The sequence below is a fragment of the Apteryx rowi genome, unplaced genomic scaffold (assembly GCF_003343035.1).
Source record: "Apteryx rowi isolate R43461 unplaced genomic scaffold, aptRow1 scaffold_528, whole genome shotgun sequence".
NCBI lineage: Eukaryota > Metazoa > Chordata > Aves > Apterygiformes > Apterygidae > Apteryx > Apteryx rowi.
Genome location: NW_020450792.1, coordinates 246,677 through 274,175, shown reverse-complemented (window position 1 = coordinate 274,175; position 27,499 = coordinate 246,677). Strand labels below are relative to the sequence as shown.

The 27,499-nt window shown below is 39.9% G+C and overlaps 1 protein-coding gene across 1 annotated transcript in view; it reads right to left on the bottom strand.

Annotated features, from left to right (window-relative positions):
- Nucleotides 1–27,499, bottom strand: part of MSRA (methionine sulfoxide reductase A) — a 297,336-nt gene that overhangs the window by 84,607 nt on the left and 185,230 nt on the right. The window contains exons 4-5 of the mRNA XM_026080621.1: nt 27,318–27,422; nt 8,266–8,372 (exon numbers count right to left, since the gene is read on the bottom strand). Of these exons, the coding sequence (XP_025936406.1) occupies nt 8,266–8,372; nt 27,318–27,422 (212 nt within the window). The remainder of the gene's footprint in view (nt 1–8,265; nt 8,373–27,317; nt 27,423–27,499) is intronic.

Sequence of the window (27,499 nt, the reverse complement as noted above, 5' to 3'; positions counted from 1 at the left end):
AAGCCCTTCAGAATCACAGAACGGTTGAAGTTGGAAGGGACCTCTGGGGATCATCTAGTCCAACCCCCTTGCTCAAGCTCAGAATGACCCTGCTCAGAATGACCCTAGATGCCCTTGAACAGAGTGTGGGAACACTTTTACAGGTTGACATATAGGTACYTAGCTTCAATGTGTTGGTATTACTACAGGCTCTACTCTGTTGCCTCACTACTGTTGCCCATTGCCATGTGGATTGTCCTAGGGTATCTGAGGCAACATCCGGATTAGCAAGTACCACGGCCTAACAGAAGTGAAACTGCAGAGCGAAGCGAGGAACCTGTTGTCCATACTGGACGTCTTTCAAGGAGAGTTAGCCAGGACTAGCTCTACTTTGCTCTCATGAAATGAACATCTGCTAGATGCTGCAACACGTTTTCTGATTTAATTTATTATTTTTCATCAATATAGATACACTCTGAGGCATCTGCTCAGACTGGCTGATACGACACAGGACCTATGGGAGACCTGTGCCCACCTAAATTGTGGACAAGTGAAATGAGCCTCCTAAGTCTTCACGTTGGTAATATCATCTTCTGGATCAGCATGGAGATCTGCTCTGAAGGTTGAGAATTCAGCTGTCTCAGTATATGAAAACTTGATGTCTAAACAAATTTAGGATATTTTTACATTATTGATAAGTTGAACAGAGCAAGCATATAAAGCAAGAAATCGTTCATTTAAAAACTACTTTTGAAGTTAAATCTATTTGATATTTACAATAGTTAATTTTAGGGCAAATATCTAATATTAGTTTAAATGTCCCATATAAGCATTAGCTTGAAGCGCTGGCTTCATGTTCACAATACAATACAGCAAATGGCTTCTTTGCTGAACTCCATGACCTCCAAGCTGAAAAAACGATTATAAAATAGAAAGTATGGTTTCATAATGTYGTTCATAGTTCTTACTTCAAATGTGTGATTAACCATATTCACAACAGTCAAAGGGCTAAGTGAAATGCCTGGCCTTTGATCAAATGAACAGCATCTATGCAGAGTGGAAAGCCAAAACAACGATCTTGCCTTGTGTTATATTTATAAGAGTAAGGAACACGTGCTATTGCTGCTTTCAGGGGAACAGAAATAGTATGCAAACGGTAACATGCTGCACCCCGTGATGGATGGTGGCATTTCTCCTCTACTTCAGTGACTTTCGGGAGGTGTCCTTAGTGCTCCTGTGCTTACCAGGGAYGCTCATTTGTGTTTTCATATTGATATAAATGTCCTATTGGTTGCACTGCTTCAAAGTAAAGTCATCTTGATGGTAACATTAAATTGCTTTTCCTCCCACGACGTKAGACAAGATCCTACAGCACAGCAATGTATGACAGTTTATTAAGAAGGAAGTCAGGTGAACAATGACTATAATATTTTGCARACTCTGAAGTTATATCTGATGGCTGCAGAGGCATAATCATAAGACAGCTGACCATGTTCYTCATAATAGAATGCCCTGCCAAAATGGTGAAAAAAATAAATACGCAACAAGGAAACATAAAAGCTTATAATTGCTTCATATAGAATTTCAGCATAAATTCAACAAACAAAGCACAAGTGGGTTGTTAACCAGGGCRGATAACAGGCTAGGTGATCTTATAGACATAGTTATTATACTGTGATGAGTTCATTCGAGGAAACTCAGACAAGCCAGGCATAGTATCCTAAGTTCATCCCATTAAATCTTGTTGCCACTGTCATCAAGAAATGCACTCAAAGGTGTCTATCAGTTCTGAGCTGTCTTTCTGCTGCAAGGTGACCATATTTTCTTAGAGTGACAAAGTCAAATTTTCTGCAGTTGAAGGTAATGTGAAAAGAGTTAGCAACTGTTCACACAAAAACTCCTCATCCATAGCTGAATACAGCTTTCTCAGAGAGAGACGAACATAAAAAGGGTGGCTTTGCAGCACGCACGAGTGATTACAAAATAAATAATGGCTTAGCTTATCAGATCAGGTTTGCTTATTTTCATAAGAACTACCATCATCAATCAGGAATCAAGTATCTACTATTGTTCACGTCAGAGCGAAGCAATGATAATTTGATATGTAAAGCTCTGAAACAGACATAATTTGAAGAGGAGTGAGCAGGTGTTATTTTTTATCTAGCATGGCTTTATTAACAACAACCTTCTACTTTTTAAAAGACTTGTTTAAATTCTTCCCAGCCAAAAAACGCATGAAAACCTGTCTCCCAGCCAAAGCACGTTCTAAACTCACAGAGCATGTTAGGCACGTTATCTAAAACTATTCCAGAATTTTGTAAATTCATTCCACAAAGCATTCCTTCATACAGCTAAAACGTATGCTCAGAACCTTACGATTCTGCATATTTGTTAACAGCCTTTCCTCCAGCCTCGACAAATACAATCCCGACTACTTCCTTTCCTTCCAGATTGCTGCTCCTCCAAAGCTCATTGCATTGGCCAAAATACTCCAGCGCTTAAATCTCTCCTCTTTTCTATCATGTCAAATATAAACCACTTGTTTTTGCAGCTGAGGGCTTTGGTGGTTTGTTACCGCTTTATCCCACGGCGAGTTTATAAAATTTCACAGTATTTGTCAGGCTGTCTTGCTCTCTGCAGAGACTGTTGCCTCTTATGTTGACCGGTACCAACTCATTGTTTCCTTTATTCCTCAAGAACATACCCATCTGTCCCAACCTGTTTTATTCCTGGTCAGATACACATGCGAATTAGATGTCTGAGCTTCCATTACCRTCATGAGAGATTGTGGGTGCCTATAATCAGTTGTCTAAATAGAGGYATTTGGCACTATTTGAGGTGCCTGAGGGTATCTCAGATACCAACACAGATCTGGCAAATACAATAGCCCCTAAGGGATATTTATGTCTTCTGAAGTGGCAGCTGGAGGTCAGCTGAGACACCCTAGGGCTTCTCAAACAGCACTGGGTATAATGGGAGCAACTGAACCAGGCCCTAGGAGTCTGTCCCATGGCTGAACAAACAGGACATTCGAAGTTCCTGGTTGAAGGATTCCCTTCTCTGCTGCATATGAGTAAATAGGCAATAAAGCATAAAGGTAAAACTAATCCATGGTACACCTATATTAGTTCTTGTGGAGTTACACCAATAGGGAGTTTAGTCCAGCATATTAATCCCTTAGCCGCTTGATTCAAAAAGAAATTTGGGGTGTTTGGTCAAATTTGYGTTCTTCAGGCCAAGTCACTTGTCAGAATAACCAAAAATTCTGTTTGATGAAAACAAATGCAATGAAAAAATGACTACTTGACCAAGTCAGAGACAGTTTCAGCCATTTCACTGAGCATCCTCTCCAGACCTTCACAGAAACATAGCTGCTAAAGTTGAAGGAAAAGACTACTGTATAATCCAGGCTTTCCCCCAAGCATCATGCCTAGTTCCCTTCAAGATCTCCAGAAAATCTACCCATCTGTGGTTTTATGAGCCCAAACATTTCTGAAAAGAGACCRTTCTACAGACTAACAGATTGGACAATGGTCTAGGTTCGTTTCCCTGATTTTTTTATATTTATACAAAATTTTCATTTTTGCAATTTAATCTCTTCACCTCAAGTTATAGTACTTTTCAAGCTTCTTAAACATGTTCCCAGGCCCCAAAGCAAACAATTAGCATTGCTTCTTTTTTATCTTTGCCTTTGGTACAATCATTGTTTTAGTTTATTTGTTTTCTCAATCTGTTGACCAGCCGGTTTAGATTTCATTTGGGATTTCTATCAGCATCACAATTCATTCCTGCAGAGAAACTTTCCAAGATTATACCCTTACAATCCAAATAATAAAAATAATGTATTAGATTATTTCTAGAAAAACTCTATTCTTCTCTTAGCAAAAAAAAAAAAAACCTTACCCCTGTGCTTCACCTACATTTCCTGTATGTTCAGTAAAATAACACTTCATTCCAATCCTCTGGACTTTAGTAAAGGCTAAATTTGTAATGTCTTCATAAAATCCCAGCACTTCTTCTCCAGATTACAACCATCAGAAGAAATGACAGTAACTCTCCCCACCACCTTCTCATGGATATAAAGAGTCAGGAGCTTATTACCTGCTCACAACACCCAGCACCTGGGTCAAGAGCTCAGAATTCAGAGCCTCCACCTTGGCCTTAATTACTGGTGATTGGTCTGACTTCATTCATCCATAATTATCCGTGGACAGGCCCTTTAGTTGCTTTGTGTAAGGATCTTCTCCCGCGTATTTGCCTTTTTAACATAGTAATAGACCTGTGTCTTGCTCTCCGCACAATGTTCACTGTCGGTACTGTCCTACAAGAGGACATGGAGCTGTCGGTAGTTTGGGGAGGCTACTAAATAGGGCACTTTAATGCAAGCCAGACATGGGGGAGGGATTCAGTATATTCTTGGAGCCTGAAAACCTGGTGTTAGCAGGTTGACAAAACAAATGCAGGCCTCCGATTCAAGAAAAATAACTACAAATTTCTTCCCACCCTAATTTTGCTATTTGGATTATTGCCCAGATAACTCATTTGAAAACCAAATCTAACCTAGCAACTGTCTTGAAAATTGAGTAACCTCAGGTTCAACTGTACTAAAAAACTTCAGCTTCAGGCAAAATTGATGGAACAGCTCATTCACAGTACTTCCACCAAGACYCAGCCCTCGTTTCATGTTTTTATGATTACGCTTACATTGTGTTACAATTTACCAGCAGCRGTATTGTATTATAATATATATTACCATTAGCCGACTCTGACTGTATGCATTCAACGTCATGAACAGCTACAGATGCATGGCTCAATGCATATTCATTGCTGTATTGCCATTTCTCAGCTGTTGAAACAGCTCCATGAATCAGCAACAAGCTTCACAACTTAAAATAGATGTAACCCCGCAGGATACTTGGGCTCCGGGTACATTATGATTCTCACTCGCAGGCCTGGTGAGAGCTAGGAACACAGTCACCTTGGTGCACTTACCGCAGTATTTCTCCCTGCGGTATTTCTCCGCTCAAGCATAGCACTGCCCTAAGTGTGTAGTCCACATTAGCGTTTTAGTTTGGAGCAGGAGCGTGCTTTTGAAACGAATTTCGATCATCGCCGCTTACCGTGCTTTGGTTCCCAGCACAGGGTGGTCTTGGAATGGATGAACTCCATTCYTTTTGGTGGAGCTAAACCAGAAAACGTGCTCCAGGGCCCATTCTTGGGACCAAATTACAACTAGCCGAAAGCAAGCCCTCTTGAAATGCAGATAGTGTGGTTTGGGTCCTCAGCACAAACTGTTTTGTTCCACAAGTCTGCTCCTATCAGTCTATACCACTTGCTAAAGGTAGACATACCTTAATGTGGCTATTTGGCTTCTAAGGAGGAGCTAGACCACTTCAGGCTACCTTGCAATAAAGGCAGAAATTCATGACATGAACCTTGGGGTGGATGGCTTCCGGCATCAGTGAACAAAAATTTTTCTCTTCAACTAACAGTCAGTCCTGACTTTATGAAAAAAACCTCTAGCATATATATCTTTCTCCATTGGGAGGCCATTCTTAATTCTCTTCAAGATCCACAGCTTGGAAAGCATCTAAGAGCACGTGCTCAATTATTTAGTCAACAAACAAACAAACTACCCGTGATTTTATTCATTTGCTATGTCAGAAAACTGTGAGATTCATTCGTATACATTGCTGTTATTGTACTTTTACTATCTGTTGTTCCCTCCCCTCCCTGCTACGGAAGCACTACTGTGCATCTCAGAAAAATCAAATGTTATGCCATCCTCATATGCTTTCAGCTGTCATTATCAAGTGCATAGAAATGCACGTGTCACTGCAAGAAAAGCTTGATATTTATTTTAAATTACTGCAATAATAAGGAAATTGGCTGTATTACATTTTCCTTACAATAACGCAATGYGAAGCATTTACTATAAAAAGAGATTCCTGAATATAATGCTTGGTCGGTATGTTTCCAGTACAATCATTTTACTGCTACTGCAATACCTCTGTAGATAATAATGTAGATGCTTTTGTAAATAATGCGTAGAAACTGTATTTCCTTTAGGAATTTCAGAACATATTTGCTGTATATCCTTAGTTGGCAACTTAGTCCCTTCTTTCCACCTACTCCAGCACAAAAACAAACTCTGCACTGGATCACTTACAGAGTTGTGCCTAATTATATAAATGCCCTAATTATACACACTTTTCAAATGGTGATAGACTTCAAAGTAGGTAGATTTTAAATTGTGCCATTAAGAAAATCTATTAGATGATGGAAATTTCTGTAATATCATATTGCAATCTCCTGCATTGTAATTTTGCTTTCAAGTCAGTATTAATCTAATGACAAATAACAGCAGAGAATAATAGAGTTGGGAAAGCAAACTGAAAGCTGTAAGATTTATAGTGTGATATCGGTCAGCAGATGTTAATAAAAGGAAACAGAAAACAATTTGGAGAAGCAATGGATCTAAGGTAAACAATAAGAAGAAAGAAGTTCTGCATGATAAATATGAATACGGAGCCTTCAGAAACCACTGTGTTCACAGAAAGATAAACACCTGTGAGACTGACTTATTCCCATGTGTTTAGCTACTCGTGAGAAAATATATATGCCATTGAATACTTAATTTACATGCACAGTTATCACACCGCTAGTAACAACTTGCAAATTAGCTACTTGCAGTTCAGAGCATCTCTTTGCATGCAAAATAATAACTGAATGAACAAACCAGCCCTGCAAGGGCACACATAGCTCAGCCCAAAAATGTCACACACACACACGTTTATGAAAAGCAAGGTGCTGCACAAGAGTACGCCTTCTTTTTGTACCTTCATATATGCGTCTGATTGATATCTTACTTTTCAAACACAGATCTTTGCTGTTAACATTAAATATTCACCAAAAAGCACGTTTTTTCAACATAACAACACTTTAGCGAAGTCACATGAAYGCATGGAAGGTGATATTCTCTTAACTCCACTTAATAGTTACTCTATATATTGCACTGATGTCTGAGGTGAGTATTTCATACATGCTGCAAGAATTTATACATCTTTACTGCAGAATCTAGATCTTGCATTAACAAGACCACTAGGCAGATCAGACTGCAATTACAATGTTCCTACATTACACAGATGCCGTAGCAGGAGATGTTAAGTGATGTGTACTAGGGCAGCAGGGAGAGAAGAGCTGAATGAAGCTACAATGAAGCTTTTTATCATTAGTTACCATAACTGGATTCTGAATCTAGGTCTCATACAAGGGTATCAGTCAGGTCAACCAGTCAAAATAAACCCTCAGAGAAAATAATAACTTCAAACAAATCTTCCTGTTCTTTAAGAAAATAACATGCTAGCTCCTCCAACTCTCTGACTGCAACACTACAAAGACAATTTTCGCTCTGATAACTGGAAAACAGTCTAACTTCACCAGATGTAAATTTGGAGGGCTTATCCCTCTGTGTGCTCTTTTGCAACTTGCCACTTCTCAAGAGTGGACAAGTGTGGCTAGTTGTATTTCACATACATATTTCTCCACTAAAACAAACCACAAGGCTTACTTTATAGCTTTCAATTTTTAGCTCTGCCTCATCACCACCTTAGTACAATGCAAAGGAGKTTTTTTTAGGGCACAGCAATCCCTCACCTTTAGTCCAACCCAGGCCTATATAAGCTCATGTGGAGGGAAGAAACAGAATCCATCTGCAATGAATTTAAACGGTGTTGGGTAGAGAAAGGGAAATGGTCTACCTTCCGTCACACAAAACCTAAYGTGAAAACAGAGGGTCCTACTAAGTCACTGGCTGTCACGCTAGGTCAAAGCAAGTTATGGAATGGCTTCATAGAGGCATCTTACAATCAGCAGGTGCCAAGTTCTAGCAGTGATCAGGACCTTCTCTCAAAGTTCAAGAGCTCTTGGGTCTGAGATTTTTGCTAGACCCTTCAGAGTATGGTATCCAGAGGCACTTGCATAGCCTTAAGGTCATAGGCTTTTGCTCTGGCACATCCACGTAATTCTAAAAGAGATTAAAACTATCTTTACACAAGCAACTAGATATTTTCTCTCTGCATAAAGTCATCAAAATGAGTCACATGAAGAAGCTTGCATAAAACTTGGAATTTAAAATAAACACGACCAAAGTTCAATATTGGAGCAATCAGCTCCAACAGCAACATGGAGGAAAGGAACAGAACAGGAAACGAGTTTGTGCTTATTGGCAACTTCTTCTGAACTCTGATCATGTGTGAAGGCACTCCACGCTCCGCCCARTGTTACCTTTTGATAATCTTCTTTAGATCTCAAGGCAGCTTCCATCTGTTCCTGCGAGAACGTGTAGATGGCCGAACGATACTGTGTGCCAAAGTCATTACCCTGCCGCATTCCTGGAGAGAGAGAAAACACGCCGCACCATCAGGAAAATGCTCCCCATCTGACCGGATTGCAGTGCGTAAATTCAATAGACCTAAATTTAGCGTGTTCTGTACACCTGGATTAGCACAGTCTCTTATGAACATACTCAGKGGGTATTTTTAGCAAGTCCAAGCCTTTCTTTGGTTAAACAGTCTTGAAGAGATTCAACTCTGATATCTCTCTTCAAATGACATGCAAATTAAACRTGAGCATTTTACATGTTGGTAAATCACATAGTAGTCAAATATAGCCATAAAACCTTAAATAATCAAGCTGCAGTTCCTGCAATCAAGGTACTCTTAAAATATTTATTTTGAACCATGTGAATGCTTCAAAAAATGTTTGATTTTAGCAAGTGTTTAAAAATTCTCTTGTACTGAAGGATTACATCTTAATGGGAGAAAGGTTCAAAATTCCCTTGGAGAGGACTAGCTGTTCTCCTCTATACACAAAGCAATGACTTTGCTAAAAGAATAGTACACATGCGTTGCTGAATTAAGTCTGGAGCTAACTTATTAACCCCAAGTATCACCACCATTTATGGAGATAGGGAATGACTCTTATGAAGCTCTCAGATCTGGGCTCCAAGTATTCCTCTGAAAGAGGAATGTGATAGGGAGAAAGCATGGAGAAGGCTTGGCTGCTTTAGTACTGTCATAGAGTGAGTAATGCTTAGGACCAGCATCCCTTCCACAATTTTTTGGAGTTTGGGAGAGGTATAAAACAAAGGTATATAAGTAATCTCTACTCCTAAATTTTCTTGCAACCTGTGTGTGATAATTTGGATGGCAAAACCATATAATACTGTTTATATTGAACATTATGAAAACAAAATCTAGTTGTTGATACCCAGTAACTCTCAGAAATCATACCATAAACAATTAATTTTGGTTAAGGATTAGCCCCTTTTTTGCTGATACATGCAATCTCTTCAGAAGACTACTTGTACAAATGGCTGTTCATTCACAAATTTGCAAAATGAAGGCTAGATTCTACCTAAGAAACTGTAAAATAATGGGCCAAACAGGACGGAAAATTTACTAGATGATATTCCCTTAGGTTGTCAGGCCAGATACGGTTTGGTGCTGGGCAGCGCYAGGCAGCTACGCTGGCCGAAGGCATTGCTGCCTCTCCTCACTGTCCATTCCCACTCCCTCGTGTCCAGTCCTGTGCCGGCATGTTGGTTTGAACGTCCATGGTGTGAGTGAGATCAGGGAACAGATGGAGCTGTAAGACAGCTCTCTTCCTCCAAAGAATGCTTATTTTGTGCATCCACACCTTTTTCCATGTCCAGTTCATAGCCTGATGCTGCAAATAGTTGAGCCAGGACAGTGCAGGGAGAGCTGTCTCATGGCAGAGCACATCACTGGAGGCAGCAATTCTGTAAGCCAGGACTGCTGCAGGTCTTTCCATAAAACCAAACAGTCTTGGAGAGGACCTTTAACATTAAGAATGTCTTATTTCCATCTTTCACAACCTTGTTCTCAATTTTGCATTCAAGAATATAACTTTTTGCTTTCTTGTAGTAAAATCTGTTTTCAGTTTCAGTCTGTCTGGTGTTTGAAGTGAACTTGGGTGACTGAAAAATCAGGAATGCCTTTCATTTCTGAAGCAACAGACTCAAACAAGCAGACTCCTCCCTAATGCTTGCAACTGAAGACAAACCGGAAATCATTGGGATTTGCCTTTTACTGCCATTGGCCTATAGAAGCCACTTTGAAGGTTAGCACCACGTGTCAGGACTATGGAGAAAATACAGACAACACCTGCAGGTGCTGATGCCCCCACTAGCAAAGGGCATATCATGGAAAAAGATCTGTCATACTGAGGAAGGGGGCGAAGATGCTACCACCAAAATATTAAATCATGAAAACTGTTATCCCTCTTGAACTTTCTAAGGAAACAGAAGATAATTGGCTTAAAGCACAGTACAATAAAACAATTGAAACCTGGCTAAAATATTTATGAACTGAAAGATGCAGAAATATTTTAGATGCATTTGAATGAAAAGCCCTTTCCGTGATCAACAGTATATATAAGTAAACGCGACTCTAAAAAATGTTGTGGAGTTTTCAGATAATTTAGGTTATTTTTTAAGAGGTAAAAAGTTATATTATTATAGATAGGAACTATAACTATGTTCTTCATCAATACTTAATAGTGTGGTCTGCAAGGCAGACAATAACTTGCTCATTTCTTTGAGAGTTATTTACAGGTGGCAGGGAGATATTAAAAAGATGGTGCTACTGAATGGTTAGGCATAAAATAACTACAGAGCAGTAAAGCATCAGTTTTGCCAGTATAGGCTTGATTGATGTTTGTACTTAAGCATTAGCATTCTATAAATCTATTTATTGCTCAACAAACTACCTAACAACTGACCAGGGAGCAGATCACAAAAATCTCTGTAAATGGAGCATCACTGTAGTTTCACTGTAAATGGAGGATGATGCCAGTTTCTATCAGGCACTTCAAGAGTAGGAGATTAGCATGAGCTCTTGCGCATGGTGTTCTGAGTGAGAAGATAAACAAGATTAAATAATATATGCAAAGGGCACCATTAAATAGTAATAGCATAGTGGTCGGCTTAATTAATTTATTGAAGAGAAGGTTAAGAGGAGAATTGATTCTGATTCACAAACATCTACACAGGAAGATGACCTGAGAGTGGGAAGGCTCTTTGTTTTGTCAAAAATGCATGAAGTAGGTAGAGCATTCGAAAGACAAAGTATACAAATCCAGATGAGAAAGAAGGCGTATGACATTCAAATAGTGAAAAGAGCTAATCACTGGAACAATCTACGTAAAGACACATCCATTTCTTGAGGTCCTCACATCAAGGCTAAATATTTCCCCCAAAGACATTCCATAGCTCAAAGAGCAGATATGACTCAGCGATGAAATTATTAAGTTAAAGCTACGCAGGAGGTTAGACCGTGATAATAACGGTCCCTCCTAGCCTTGAAGTCTTGGCTTGCATTGTAACACCATCTGCTAGCTACAAAAAAGACTGAACAGGAACTGTCGGTATTGCCCAGAAGTGTGGCTTTCATGTGACCAATCATCTAAGCTAAAATCTCATTTATTTTCATTTGTAATTTAAATCAATTTGTACCAAAATCTCCAGCAATAAATAGCTAATGCATTGTCTGACTATGCCACATAGACTACAGGCCAGTAAAATACAATAAATTCTATGCGTATAAACATAATCAAATGCCACTGCTGCTGCTGTTATTTGTAATCTACTTCACATGTGCAAACTTACTTCTCAAGGGTCCATCACTGATTTTTTAAAGCCCTCTGGCAACTCTTATTTGTTGAAATCCACTAACCCAATGAGTAACAAACAAGGCAAGAAATTTAATTTACTAAAAAAATGCGGTACGATGATTGAGCTTAACAATCTTGTCTTCGTCTGAAAGAAAGTCTACTAAATCAGCAATGATCTCTGCTTGGCTATCTACAAATTCCACAGTGTCATCTGTCGTTAACTYTTCTTCCTTCCGTGAAACGTCTTTCTTTCTTTGTCTGTGCTTGCTGACATTCTGTCTCTCCCAGTTAACATAATATTACAATTATACACATTAGGCCTCAGACAGGAATGCAAAAATACGACTAATGAATTTAATAAAGATGCTAAAGGTATTAGAAGATATTGCTTACTACAAAATCAAAAGCCTTTCTTATCAGAGTTTGYTAACACCGCTGCCGCTGATTCTAGCTACACAGAATACGCAGTAGACTCGCAGCAAGTTTTCTGCTGAGGCAGCGAGCCAATGTCTGATCTTCCGTGCGCCAAAATGGTTCCACTGAAGTCAAGGATTTTATTCTAAGTTTATAATGTTACAACTAAAACCCAAATCTAGCCTGATATGTCGACATGAAAAGGTAGACACACTCACTCAGCTTATGGTGACCAAAACACAAATAATCTCCATGTGCTCCAAGTCATTCACCTTGCCTACAAGTTCTCATGTAATTCAACAGGACTTAACTTAAACACGTTAAATATCTTTCAATACTGTTATCTGTTGCAAACAGTAATCAGTAATGAATGTATTTCAAGATAAGATTTCCCTTAGAAATTCTCTAGAAACATATTTCTAAGAATGAGAACTTTGCACTCTTAAAGAAGAAGTAATTTTTCCACTTGTAACAAACTCCATTTTTGAGAGAAGTATCTGATTTTGCTCTAATTCCAGATCAAAGAACTGAATCAGGACTTTCGTAATCTTCACTGCTGAAAGAAGGAATAATTTCTGCAGAACATCAGCTGAACATCTTCAGAGCAGCAGATTTTCTCGACAGGGGAATGCTGATTGCCTGCAACTGTTCTTCTGCAAGACGTCTTCAATTCTTTCTCTGTGTATAACCTGCAAAGAACTACTGTTAAGTGGAGATTTTTTTTCCATAATGGTATCTAAAGGGACCTATAATGTTTCTGCCTCTGCTGCGAAGTATGCATGCTGTCATACATTGGGCAGGATGTTTTCCTCCCTCTCAGTTCTTGTCAGGCTCAGCTGAAATCCCAGTGCCAATTTAAGGATAAAATTTAGGGCAGATCCAGAGCACAACTCTATCCCTCATAYATATGGGGAATCTGTTACTAGGACCCGAACCTTCTTTTCTTTCTGGGCTGAGTGACAACCAGGCTGCCTCTTACAGACGTTAAGACAATATGTTTACACTGACAGATAAGTTCTCTGACAGAAAGACCAACCTTCACCAACCCTTTCAGAAACTTCACAACGACAGAATGAGAAAATACTGAGAAATCCTTCATCAGCAGTACACTGAGTCATCAAGAGCCATGTCTTCTCCAGTAGGTAGTATTAGAAAAAGCTACCAGAAGCCTTCAAGCAGAATGTCATCTTATGTCCCCCATCAGAGCTGGTCCGCTTGGTCACAAAAGCACACCCAGAGGAATTGYTCCTAGTGCTGATCCAAATCTCTATAACTAGAGATGACCAGGCAGACTTTCTAGGGCTACCCTGTGCCTGTGCCTTGAGGCAGAAGAAGCAGAAGTCCAAGTGACTTGTAGCTGGYGTTAGGAGTTCCAGAGCAAAGGCAAGTTCTTGCGCTCCATGGTGGGTCCTGCAGGAGGCTCTGACACCAGAACCACCTTAGCCAGCCCAGGGTTGGCAAGACCACCCTGTTTCATCTGGCTGTACCTTACAAATGACAAGGGAGCAAGAGAGTAACTGGCAGTAAGGTGAATCTCTGTCTCCCTGACCAGCTGATGATGAACACATCCAACAGCAACAGGAACAAACATACCCTGGGGCTGAAAGACTGACACTTGCTGTTGATATCTGAGGCAAAGAAAATCAGCAAAGATAATGCACAGTCAAGCTGAGAAAAGCCTTACCAAACTCTCTCCAAAGAGATGTTTYGATAGAGGGGCTGATTTTAGACCTGATAGAAGAACATATAGTTTGCTTCTCTTCGGCACAATACAAAAGTACGTGTTTTTGCACGAGGCTGCCCAGCGCCAAGGAGTGTAAGCCCAAAGCGCAATGCCTGTGTGAGCACCAGCCAGTCCTTGTAAGCTCTTGCTCTCTCCATAGAATTAGTAAGCATGAGGGCATTTGGAGCTCTAAATGTGCTTTTATCTTGGGCATGGATTATGCTTAGGAATTTCATTTTGCCTGACTAAAGCACCTCAGTGGTTCTCAGTCTGGACCACTATGGAGACTATAAAATTACCCCAATGTGGCAGCAAAGAGTAGAACATCAGTGAATGAAATAGTGTCCCAAAGAGCTGAGCACTTGCTCTGACTGGTATGGTAGCTAAGAGAAACAAAGTTTTGTGGCCACAGGAYAGCAGATGGAAAGGACGGGGAGTTGTGTATGATACCCCAGATACTGGAAAAAAAATAAATAAATTCATGGTCTGGAGTGCCATGCAACACACAGAGACTGCCGCTGGAGAAACTATGGTTTGTCAAAATGTAGATAACAGTCAAAGAAATGGCTCTAGAATCACAAGAAGTCCTCTTACCTACACTTTAATAYTCTCTGAAGCACCTGGGTAGGAATGACTTAGTTTTTGTCTTTGGTCATTTTCTTTGGGATCAAGAGCAAATACTAGCTCTCCTTTGATCTGARTGATCGGAATACATGAGAACTTCCCTTCTTCTATTCAGCTGATCGGTGCTTCTTCCTGCACGGTTTCTATACCTTGTCAAGGCTACTGTGGCTTCTTGGCTGGAGCCAAAGAGTTGTCCCTTTAAAGAATTCCCATGCTGTTATGCTACAGTTTGAGTGGTCATTGTCCTTCCTAGCTCCACAGTATCTTAAGGTCAATAACAAACAGAAACATCCACAGCATTAATAAAAACACATATTTCCCAGTATTACATATTTCTTGCTTCAGAGATGGAGAATTTATTGCAAACAAGCAGAACCTTTCAAAACAGTGTTTTTTGAATATAACGCCTATAGAAGGCTAAAGCAAAATAGACTTCATTTATTTTATTGGCTAAATCAGGGACTTATTCTGAAGACTCAACCCTCTCTAATGACTTGAAAGTAATACTTATACAACACTCCTTATCTTCTCTCCATTTAAAAATAATAAAAAAAATGTAATGGCATCATTCTTCAACCTTGCTGTTCTCAGAGGATCCCAAGCATAATGGAGATAAATGACTCTGGTCTGTTACTCTCTTCTGTGCTGCCCAGTGAAATTTTAAAGGGCAGTTCCTAACTCTTATTTTTATCATAATTTCTTCTGTGATTTATAGACTTTTCTGTAGCTGTCACTTATTTTCTTATACCTGCAGAAACCTGATACACTGATTGGTCGTTTTCTTTTCCCCAATCAATGCTTGCTGAGTTAAGACTAATAAAATTCCTTCCTCCAACTCATCATATAATTATTTAGTAAAAATCAATTGCACCATGTCACGCTGGCCTGATGTCATCGCTCACTGTAATGATTACATCTACACAGTTTAAAAGTTGCCAAGGGAAAGTAAAACCCTCTATAGCATATGATGAAAGAAGAAATATGTTAATAGAAAAGCTGTTAGTTACAGTGCTATGGATTGAGGATTCTTGGTGATTTTCAAGATTCTGGGGTGCAGAAAGGATAAATGAAATATAAAAGAGTTTCTTCGGAAGGTTACAATATATTATGGAGTTTGTACAGATTTAAAGAAAACTTTTATATTGTTAATAGACCACAAAACTTACAAAGTTTTCAGTACATGTGTTTTTTAGTGCCAAGGAGGAACCTACAGGACAACTCTTATGAAGCTGGAGGAGAATAAAAACATTATTCCATTTCACTCGTGTAATAGCAGGTGCTGGTGCATTTTCTAGTCCAAGGCATGATCCTGAATATCCTTGATTTTACCGTAGTATTTACATGTGTGTATAAAGAACACAGAACAAAACATATCAGATCAGAACTCTTCATTCATACTGGGAAACTGTTTATAATCTACATTCTCATAAATTATTATTGTATTCAAAAACAGTACCACACCCAGCCCTTAAATTATCACACTCAGTACTGGAATAACCACTAGCAGCCTTCTTAACAACGAGCTCTAATGATTACATTCACTTGAACTTATAAAAGGTTCGTGTAAACTGAAGAACCAAAAGCTTATCTGTTTTTTTCACCTGTATCATTTGGTCTGTCAAGACCTTCTCTCTCCCTATAAACTCTGACTTGCATATATACTTGGAACATTACGTTACATTAATTTGCTTGTTAAAGATAAAAAATGCTCATTTGTTTTGCACAATTTATTCACTCCAGTTGCAAAAGTAGCTGGCGAAAAGTACATTTTTTTGTCATGAATCTTCATCAAACCACAAGATTCCAGGATTTCTGATGCAGCATTGAAGCTGAAACAGAATCACAGACTCGCTGAGGTTGGCAGGGACCTCTGGAGATCATCTAGTCCAACGCCCTGCTCAGGCTGGGTCACCTAGAGCAGGTTGCCCAGGGCCGTGTCCAGTTGGGTTTTGAATACCTCCAAGGACAAAACCTCCACAACAAACTCATTCCCTTAAGATTGCCGATGCTGGTGTAAATAAGCACTGCTGATGGCGATCAATGTACGCCGCTCACTGTGCAAAGCAACAGCAGCTCTTTAGGCAGAGAGAAGCTTTTTAGGAGATTCTTCAGAGAGATGGAGACACAGGAGAACAAACTCCACCACCCTTTTAGCAAAGGCTTTYTGTGAGAATGGGACACCTCCAGCAATATTGCAGTCTGGGGGATGAAGTGCTGCCACCAGTTTGTAGCGACAAGGTATCTCGCCTGTTCCCACCATTGATAGGCAATATGCTGCTACAACAAAACCAAAATAACAGTGAAAATGAGCAGTATTATAAAACACCGACATTACCATGATTTTGCAGGACCTGCAATGCAGTAATGTCTCTTCCTCTGTGTGGCCAGGCTTGGCTCTGGTCTCTGCCACCCAGTACATGATACCTGGATTCCCTCTTTACCAGAGGGCAGAGTTGTAGAAGGGGTTCAAAGGGATTTGTGAGCCCAGAGAAGGCAGTGCTGAGAAAAGAGGTCCCATGAAGTTGGGCTAAAAGGAGGTGGTCTCAACATCACCCTGTAGCCCTAGTGACAAGTCTACCACCCAACCTTTTCCCATGAGAAGAAGTAATGGAAAAGGAGCTCACTGGAGGTATGGATCTGCTTCAGAAAGGTGTTGTTTACCTCCTTTGAGAGCTCAAAAAACCCCAATTCCTTTCATTGCTGCAGAAGAGAGGGAAGAATCATTTACCAGCGCAGGTGGGAAAAAGTATTTTGCTTGCAGAACTGTGTGTGCAGGGTCGTACTGTTATTAGAATATGACTCTGCCCTCAAGAAGGGGCAGTGGTATACCAAGCTCAGACCTATCTCTAATCAGTCCCTTTCCTCGTTCCTAGAATTATTATTTCATAGCTATAAAACACATCAAATGGCTGCTCAAGATAGTTCAAATATTTCACACAAGTAGAAAGTCCAAATGGAGACATTGTTTGAGAGAAGAGTTCCCTATACGCTTTGTTATTTATTAGTTCATTCAGACATAACACTGCTTTAATGCATTTTTGAATGCCCTTTGACGTTTGAACAAAGTGCGTGATCTACCTGAGCCCACATAAAACCATAGATTAGCTTTTTATAAGAGAGTCACAAAGTATAAGTATTAAATGTTACTGGCAGACAGGATTTTTAATTAATTTTTAATTACTAATTCAAACTACCTCTTTAGCAGTAGCGCATAGTACAGGCAAATGGAACGGTGAATATATACATGAGCAATCCTTAATGGCATCTGAACTTATTGTAGGATCCCTTTTATACTTATATTTAATCAAAAGTTAAATGACTAGTTTTAGACAAGTGTTTAGACTTCCTTTGTCATAAACAGGGGACACTAGGCCCTTTCAGAGATGCTTTCCCTTAAAAATCTGTCTCAGGGTAGGACGAACGCAGGACAGAAGTGAAATCTTTTAACAATACTTGTTGATGCAGCCAACACATCTTGACTTACAGGCTTCTCGAATCTTAAAAACGAAGTAGAAATACAGAGTGACAGTCCTGGGAGGACAGTCCCCTATGGAATATCTAGCGATATTGGTAGCCTCTGGTTCTCAAAATCAGTTTTGAAAGATTGTCCAAGCCAGCTTGGGCTACTGGATTGCTACTAGGCTACTCTACTGTGGTTTATAATCACGGGTATAATCAGTTATACTAAGTACGAAGATTTTAAGCTTGGTTTTCATGCCAAGGTTCAATGTACGTAGTTATGAATAATTCCTAAGAAAATAATGGTTAATAATTGTACTTGTCTATATTCCTGGTAACCCATAATTTAATATATTGTTTCTATATACGTTCCAAAACGCAACAGTATTTCATTAAGGGAACAAATGAACAGATAGCCAGTTTCCCTATTAGCTCATACAGAATTCGAAATAGATAACTGCAAGACACAGTGCTATAAAGTTTTGAMTGTAAAGTCCCTGTTCATTACATTGCAATCTATAAATTTTAACTACAGAATTTTAGTAGTTATTTTGGAGTTATTCTGAATTTATAGCTACTTATTTTGACTTAAGTAGTTAACAGTTGCGCTGTTGACATCAGGTGGGAGTCAACTGACAAACCATGGAGGCCCGGTGACCTTTTTGGCACGGTGATGTATCCTGCTGCTCCAAAAGGTTGAGGCTTTCTCATAAATCCTGTGTCCTGCCTACAAGTCTGTGTGAATATCTTAGACATCTTGGAGCTGCTCAAACTAAGCTTCTAGGTTTAGGCGGCCAAAGCCTGCCCCTAGAGGCAGATACAGGTGACCAACCACAGGTGCCTAATTTAGGGTGAGCTGAGTCATTCCCAGATTCAACTGACCAGGTTGACTAGATCTCCACTGACTACCATGGGAGCTGACACACCCCATGCCTATGGAGACACCTAAATTTAGGTGGTTTATCTCACACTAGATCCAATCTGACATGTCTACACTGACCAGATGAATCTGACTCAAGATCCCGATACTATTCAACACTGGGTAAATGCAGAGAGCAGAGATATCTGCACGAGACTGGAGGACATGAAACACTTTTCTTCATAGACTAGCTCCGTTGCGATGCTTACAGAAAGCTGGACAACTGCTGGTCATGTGAGAAAACATAATTAAGAAATACAACTATTCACATCAGGTACTGCACAGAGCTTGGCTATGGAACTGCGCAGATTTGTTATTGTGTCCTTTATGCGCCTTCTCCTTTCTCTCCTTTTGTCTGCCGCTCACTAATATTTTGCCTATATTTAGGCATGTCTCAGTATGCGTTAGCACTGTGAATCTAAATCTGCTATGATCCACCAGGTGCTACTGCAATAGTAATAAAAATAATTAGTGATAATAAAAATAACAGYGTTGTCATTCGCTTTTATCAGCGGATAAACTCATGGGACACTGCTCTCTCAAAGCACAGACAAGTATGCTCTTATAAATATGCAAGAGAAAATTGCAGACAGAGGAAAAACAGTCATTCACTGAAAATATTGCTGTTTAGAAGAGAGCTGGCTTTGACCTCTTGTACCTAATTATACATGAAAACAAAGATTAAAAGCCTACTAATAATCACCATAAACTATGATTAATGATGCCATGCTTCATTGCTTCAGATTTCTAGACCCCAGCACAATAAATTCACAAGTGGGTTATCTGAAGAAGAAAAGAACATTTGGTATTATTTTGTTTTAACTTTGCCTATTGCTTTCACTGTATAAACATTAGGAACAGTCCAAAAAAATGCTGCAGGAAGAGACTTGAGTTGCTCTTTTCTAATCCTAAAAAAACATGCATGCAAATCTAGCTGCTGCTATTCACACCACATACCCTTTGACTTTATGGATATTTGAAAACTACTGAAAACAGTCAAGCATTGACAAGTCCAGATTCTCCTTCAGAAATTAAAAAGCAACAAGCCTGAATTAAAATGAACCACGGCTATGCTATAATTACAAAATAACCCAGAGATGACCCCCAGGTAGATTGCAATAGAACAAAAGCATTTTCCAAACTTGTTCTCAGCCGACGCAGAAGGTCTGTACAAAAGGAATCCCTTTCTGTGAGTAATTGGTGCACGCTTCCCRCAGCCTAAGAGTCACAGTGTCATCTTCAGTGGTAAGAAAGACTGATGCCATGGTTTTTCTCATCTTTAGGGCAGCATTTTACTGACTGCAGCAATACTAAAAGATAATCTTCAGTAGTTCTGGAGAACTGGGTAACACATCAGCATCATATATAAAATAAATAAGCTAAAAGTGGTTTTAAAGGTAAGAAGAARCCAGAGCCCAGAAGGACTTTTGCCCTTGAGCCAGAATTGATTCAGCACCGCTCATTTTATAATGCAAACGATTCAGCTATCTCAGCAACCACTGCACTAGCTAACTCTCCCCTTCATTAAAAAGATGCAGAGTCAAATCTCAGCTTCTCACTGTGATATGGAAAAACAGCAGCTCCTAAACTGGAAATATAGGTCAGAAAAAGACCATTCTAATTTATCTGAATAAAAAGTCTAATATGCAAATTAGGTCATGACAGCTGAAATTCCTGGGGACGCATAACAGTCTAATAATAAGTATTTATTTTTAATGCATATTTAGTTCGAGAAAGGACAAAGAAGAGGAACAACATAACATCCTGGAGGCCAGCTGAAATTGAGCATCTCAATTCACGAAAGAAAGAAAGTTGCATTCTCAAAGCGCAATAGCGTTAACCGCACCACTGGTACAGGGTGTTTTTGCTATTTTGCAAGAAGTATAGACCACAGGTATTTATGAGGTGACARTGGGCAAGGAACCACTAAATTGGTTGCTGAGGTAGCGGCTAGACATCAGTCAAGTATATCCCACCATTGAGATGTCATTGGCAAAAGAGGGATTTAGAAGGATCTGAAGGTAAGAGAGGACATTGTGGATGCTTTAAGAGACCCATATCTTTCTTCTTGGCTGTCCTTATAGCTCCAAGCAACTCCGGAAAGCTTGGCCACAACTTTCCTGTGCTTCCAGCCTGCTTCTACTGAGGAGAACAGAGTGGCACTACAGTTCCACGTTGTCTGTAAGTCTTAAAGAGAAGACTACTTTCTTATGAAAGGATTACCAGACTAGGCACTGATATCATTGCCTGATTTTATGTCAGCAGTGCTCAGTGACAACATGTGTTCTTGCCTTGTTTTGCACAAAAATGCAACTGTTAATGGCACCCTGTAACACTCATGAGGACTCGGAAGGTGCGTGCAGTGTCAGGGCTTTTCCAGGTATTCCTAGACCATTCCAAAAAGATGGATGATGCTGCAAATGCTCTCCTACCAACTGAAATAGTGTATATTTCTATTGTTGAGTATTCAGTCCTGCGTGAACCAACGTACATTTATCTTTATTGTATCTCAGCATATTGATTTCCATGGCTTTTTTAATTTATCAACACAAAGCTGTGTTTTATTCCTTTCCTCCAAGAGCCTCCTAGCATTGTCTCTTCCACAGATTTAATTAGTATCCTCTCCACTGTATCCTCCGAGCCATTAATGAAAATATTGAGGAGTATTGGACCAAGAATGGCTCCCAGAGGGGTTGATAATTCTATTTTGAATACTATTTAATATGTCTGGTGACAACAGATTTTGCATTTCTACTGTTTTTGTTACACCTTGCAATAATGCTGGAACCATCAGGGCTCTTAATAACATTTGAAACACAAGACTAAGGTGCTCTGTGCTTTAATCTGAGTCTTGCAACTTCTGTGCAAAATATAAAAGGAACAGACTCTCAGAAATGTGAAAAAATATCAAAAATGGTTATATTTTACATGAGAGATTACTTTTTTCCTGTTCTTTAATCTCTAAATGAAGTTACAGGCCTGTAGCAGAATACATAATGCTGGTTTAGGGTCGCTGTAGCATTTTTTATGTGTACAGCTGTTCTTCCACTGGTATAAGTAGACACATCTGCTCATTAGCAATACAATGTCATTTCTAGTGTCTAATTTTAATTATTTGCAGATGATAGATTCCTTATGCAATGTCTAAAAAAAGTACAGTCCTTCAAAACTGGTGAGAAATAAATATACCCTCTGCAACTAAAATGGGTCAGCACAAAGAAAAGCAGATATTAATCTGGAGAATTCATGTATCAGCACTAAGGCTAAATGCCAAACTGTTTGGAAGGTCACAGGGAGGAGAAATGGCTCATACATCTCTTCTTTATTGTGGATGCACAAGACATATGGACTAAGAGGTGTTCTGAACGAGTCTGGCAGGTGATGAGTTTGTTGTAGTACAGATGGTCCTCAACTGCTGGAAAAACATCAGTTCTGCTAACATTTCCTGTATAAACACAGGCAAGATAAGGACTTCTTCATGACAGAAAGCAGCAGAAATGAGATTGCTTACTGGTAACTTTGCTTCTTTGTATATTCACMCTAAAAGAATGAAGCCTAAAAGTAAATGTCCAGAACCCCTTGGGACACGGTGGCCCTCGGCGCCTTTGCCCTTCACCTCGCAGTCAGAAGGCTGCCGAAACTATAAAGCGTCCTGACGTTCACTTGGCTCCTTCCACTAATTCACAAAAGCCAGAAGCAGCAATGAAAGATTTGGTACAAAATCTCACTCCAGAGGGCTGTAGTTGTAGCAACTCTTACTTCTTGGGGGCTGGGAAGGATTAGGCAGTCCTGATAAAGACAGGGAGCAGAACCACCAAAACAAGCAACCGCTTTGGATCCTGCTCAAGACAGAGTAGGGGTAAGGAGGAGAGTGAACTCCTCATTTGCCCCAAACATATTTTAGAGAAGAAAACAGCATTTGTTTTGTTTTCTGCTAAAAGGATTCGTACAGCTACGGATGCAACAAGGAGCCTTTCATTAAAGCTGCCTTAGACCGGGCTGAAATCTCCGGCACGTGTCAGACTTCAACCTCAGGGTTAGGATCATTAGGAACTGCAGTGCACTTTACAGGAATGGCTTTTGCACCGTGACAAACAGACCCCTCCAGTATCAGATAGATTTTTCCAGCTGTTTGGAGAAATAGTTTCYGACTCTCCACAAATAACGGCAAAACTTTCTGATCGGATAAAATATGACATCTTCCTCCCTGAACGTAYGCAAAGTTGGGTTTCCCAGTTGGCTCACAAACCCTAGGACAGTGCTACTGCCAGAAGGGTGGTCCCACTAGCAAACATGCTCCTGGCAGTGCAAGTCCTGGCTTAAAACTACATTTGATTTCACTTCATGCCGGGTTAGTTTTCAGCTTGATCAGAGAACTTTGCAATTGCCAGTGCCAACACAAAGGCTGAGGCGGTATCATACAGACAGGTCAGGTAGATGACTTAAAATTGCCCTCTTCCATATGGTTAAGTCTAAAATTACCTTACAGCTACTGTGAAACTGCACTATGTGGCTCAGGGACAACACAGACAGATTGATGGTTTGAAAGTCCACATCCCCCTAGACACACAGCGTGGAGGTGCCAGCAGAACCGCCGTATTCAGTAAGGATACAATTTAAAGGAGACAGTCAGGCTTATAGCTTAAAAATCCTGAAGGCTCTGAGAATGTCACCTTTACTGCAAAAACAGGGCAATACAGCTCCGACCTATGCCTCCATAAACTTTAGAAAGACAAAATGACACACAGATTGATTTCCCGCAAGATCAGGAAATGCTTCTTTTGCAGTAGCTGCAGCATATCACAATCGTTCTTTTTTTCTGTAGCAGTCACAAAGAAGCAACCACCTCAAGCGCTTCCCGAGCTATACAGAGCAATCCTCTTATAGATAAGATTATTCCTAGGAGGGAAGGAATGCTGATCTGTGCATCAGAGGCTGAACAGAGATGACAACCATATGCCACTTGGCAGAAGCCAGGGGTTTGTTTGTTGCTTTTTTAGCATCCCAAATGTAATGAATTATAAAATACAGCCTAAATTAATAGTCAAGGATGACTTTATCGGGGTCCCATACTTAGGAGATGCTCATCTGGGAGAATCTCTTTCAACTCAGACTGTTTGACTTGATCAAAGGTTCCTGCTTTTCAGTTGCCTTCTGCATAATACGTCGACAAACAAGAGTCAGACTGCCTCCCAGAGAAACTTTGAATCCCAGCAAGATGCCAGTTTCATCTTGAAGGCAGGAGGTCCGATTGTTTGGAATGCAGGAAACATTTGAACATTAATATGCTTTTACGATAATGAATGATAGAACTGCCAGTCTGTACTCTTTAGCAAGTTGGTACCATCTAGATCAATATTTGAAGAGTCCTTCAACAGAATCGGAAACAAAATGTACAAATATTTCCATACTTGATGTTCAGTGACATTGGAACTTGTTTTGTCTTTGCAGCAGAATTAGAAAATTCCATGAGGAAAAGATAAGACAGTGCCCCAAATAAAGATTTTCTACTTTTGAGTGAGCACTCTATTTGAGTAATCCAGCATTCTCTGTCCACATAAGACATTGGACTCATCCAGTGAGTGTGCAGAATCTCATGTACAAGAAATCTTCCTAATTTAACTGCTTAGCAAAAATCTCATCTTTGACAGTCTGAATAGTGCATTCCCATACGGCTGGCTAAATAAGACTTCACACGCATTTGAGTTTCAGGAAAGGAGAAAAATAGTGTAGGTCAAAGAGATAACTCTCAGTAACTTTACATAAAACCACATTTCCCACAGCAAACTCAAGGCTAAGGGTAGATACAGACAAAGGTGAAGGAACATTTCCATCTTATAGAACTTCTACTGCTAATTGCTCAAACATGAAAAGGGTATTTAAGCAGATCATCCCTATCTTACAAGAAGAAACAAAGGAATTTGAAATTGGGACCTTGAGGGTTAGGTTTTCTTCATTTCAAGAAAGGTGGTAGAGATGTGATGAGCTTTGCAAAGGTCTTGAACAGAGTTTAGCATTACACATCCATAAAAATGTATAGGTAAAGAAACCTGTCCACATCAGCCAAGTCTAGAGTATACAAAGGTTTCAGGAACTGGCATCTGCTGTATAGATAAAATGATGCCCTCTTTTTCTGCAAATTATTATGGAAGAACCATTCGGAAATTCTACTGAGTCAAGCTTATATAAAGGTTTAGGCATGCTTACACCAAGCACTGCAGTGCCACGCAGATGCCTGCAATGGCTGTGAATGGCTTGGGTATCTACACAGCACAGTGTTATATGGAGGTACCAGCTCACATCCCAGAAGGAATACAGCCATATTAGTGTGGCTCTGTGCCCGGGCTAATTAGGTGATGTTTCCCCAGTTGCCAGAAATCAAGGAGTGAATCACACATCTGCCAGCATCCAACCTCCTTCTGAAAGCACAGACTGGAACTATTTTGAACCTTAGTTATGTGAGAATGCAAGGTGAATATAAAGATGTAGAGTCATCATTTTAAGAGTAGAAGGAATCGTGAGATCATCTGATCTGGCCTATTTATCACAACCATTACACCTCACCCAGATCCCATTATATCCAGCACACGTACTTCAGTCAGCCTAAAGCACTGAAGTCCTTTAGAGACTGACCTATTGTACGTGTGCCACCAGCAGGGACTAAATATACACTGTCAAAGCCAAGACTACAGAAGCGGCAGAGCACTGAATAGGTGTCAGATGCCCAGATTTTTTAGCAGAGGTCATACTGCCCTGGAAGGTGAAAAAAATCCTATAGTCCTGGCCATCAGCTCTGACTCCCAGCATGTGAGCAAGACCCATGAAGCATTTATCTAGAAATAGGATTCTCTCTGCTATATCAAAACACATGTCCAGCCTCCAATTATGGCCAATCTATGATAAGCTGCAGAAAAAAAGAACAAAAAAAAAGACCTAAATATAGCAAACCACTGAGGCCGTGAAGCACGATTTGAAGATAGCTGCTGTATCAATGCAGAGCTGCAAGTGTTTCAAGGATGGTGCAGACAAATTGTTCTGAACATACAACTACAAAGGAGTGGGTTGATGAGGGAAAGGCTCATAAATCAACAGATCCCAGTAGAGGCCATCACACCTGACACACAAACATGGAATTTCTTCTCATGAATTGAATCAAGCACCTCTTTCAAAATGAGAAATGATCTCATCTTAAAGACTCAAAACTGAGTGATGGAAAAAGACTCTGACATTTAATCACCCTCAGAGCTGCAAAACTGTTTTATTTCAAGGTGGAACTTCTCAAACCTCAGCTCCCAGCTACTGGATCTTGCTATGGCTTACCAGTGGCTGCCTTGCCAACCTCACTATGAGGTATCTTTTCCTCACATAAGTACCTGTAAAGTTGACTTGATCATAGTGTCATATCTCTTCAATCAGCTGAATGTGTTTATCCACAGCATTAGGTTAGTTTTCTAGCCTCTGTATCCCTTTTGTGTCCCTCCTTTGAAATCCCAGCAGTACCTCTATATCATTCTTGACATGTCAACRCTGAAACTGCAAACAACGCTCCATTTTACTGGGATTTTACTCACTCTGTATGCAGAAGATAGCTTCCCTACCCCTGACTGATGGTCCCCTTTCCATACAGGCAAGAGTTGCAATAGTCTCTTTTGTTACAGCACTGCACTGCGGGCTCACTGGAAGGCACTTCTCCACAATAGCCCCTAGATCCTTCTCGGAGCTACTACTTCCAAGATGGTATCCTATTCTGTAGGTATCATCTGCATTTTTGGTTCCCAGATGTAGTAACAAGTGGCATAATTGGGATAGCTGTTAAAAAAATTGAAATGAGTGACTGAGTGTAATATTTCTGGGAAATGGTAGAAAGGATGATGTTTATTGAAACCACATAAACATGTAAAATGTTTTCTCAACACAGTTTCCCATTTATGTTTGCACAGATGTGTGTAATGCCATCATGAAGCCTCTTCCAAGAAAGATAAATTAAATCAAAAGACTTGAAAGCGGCAAATAGCTAATATGCTGCTGCCTTTACATCCCATCTTTTATCTCTTTTTGTTCCTTTTTTTCTAATCATGAGAGATATTCGCAGTCATTTAAAAATATAAAAACACCACCCCCTCCCAAATTTAAGGGGGATAAAGGTCCTCGGCACAAATAAAATGGCCAACTCTGAAGCTGTGTGAAATATGCTTTAATTTAGGAGACAAAAGATAGCATTACGGAAGAAATTGTCATAATCAAAATTGAAAAAAATTTCTATTGTCTGGTGTGCCTCTCTGTGGGAATTTTCCCAGCCCAGGCAGCTGTAAAGGAGGAGGGGTGTTGTGGGTTTCTGTATGCTCATTCTCTCGCTCCCTCTCTTTCTCTGTCAATAAATGTCTGCAATCATATTCTTGAGCTCCAGTGTGATTTCAAGGTTCATCTCTTCCACACAGCTCAAACACTAATTATCCCAGCTGTAATTAGTAAGATAATTAAATACTGGCTCACTCATCACTCTACCTTGTGTCGGGTCATGATTCTCCCAGAAGACCTTGAGCAGTTTCTCAAAGCTGATGTTTTCTGGCTGATATACTACTCGTACAGCCTCTGTGTGGCCAGTTTTACCTAAAAAGACAAAATAAAATCTGATGGTATTAGTTGAATTAGCTCATGCATATCCAGCTTTTTATATTGAGATCCAA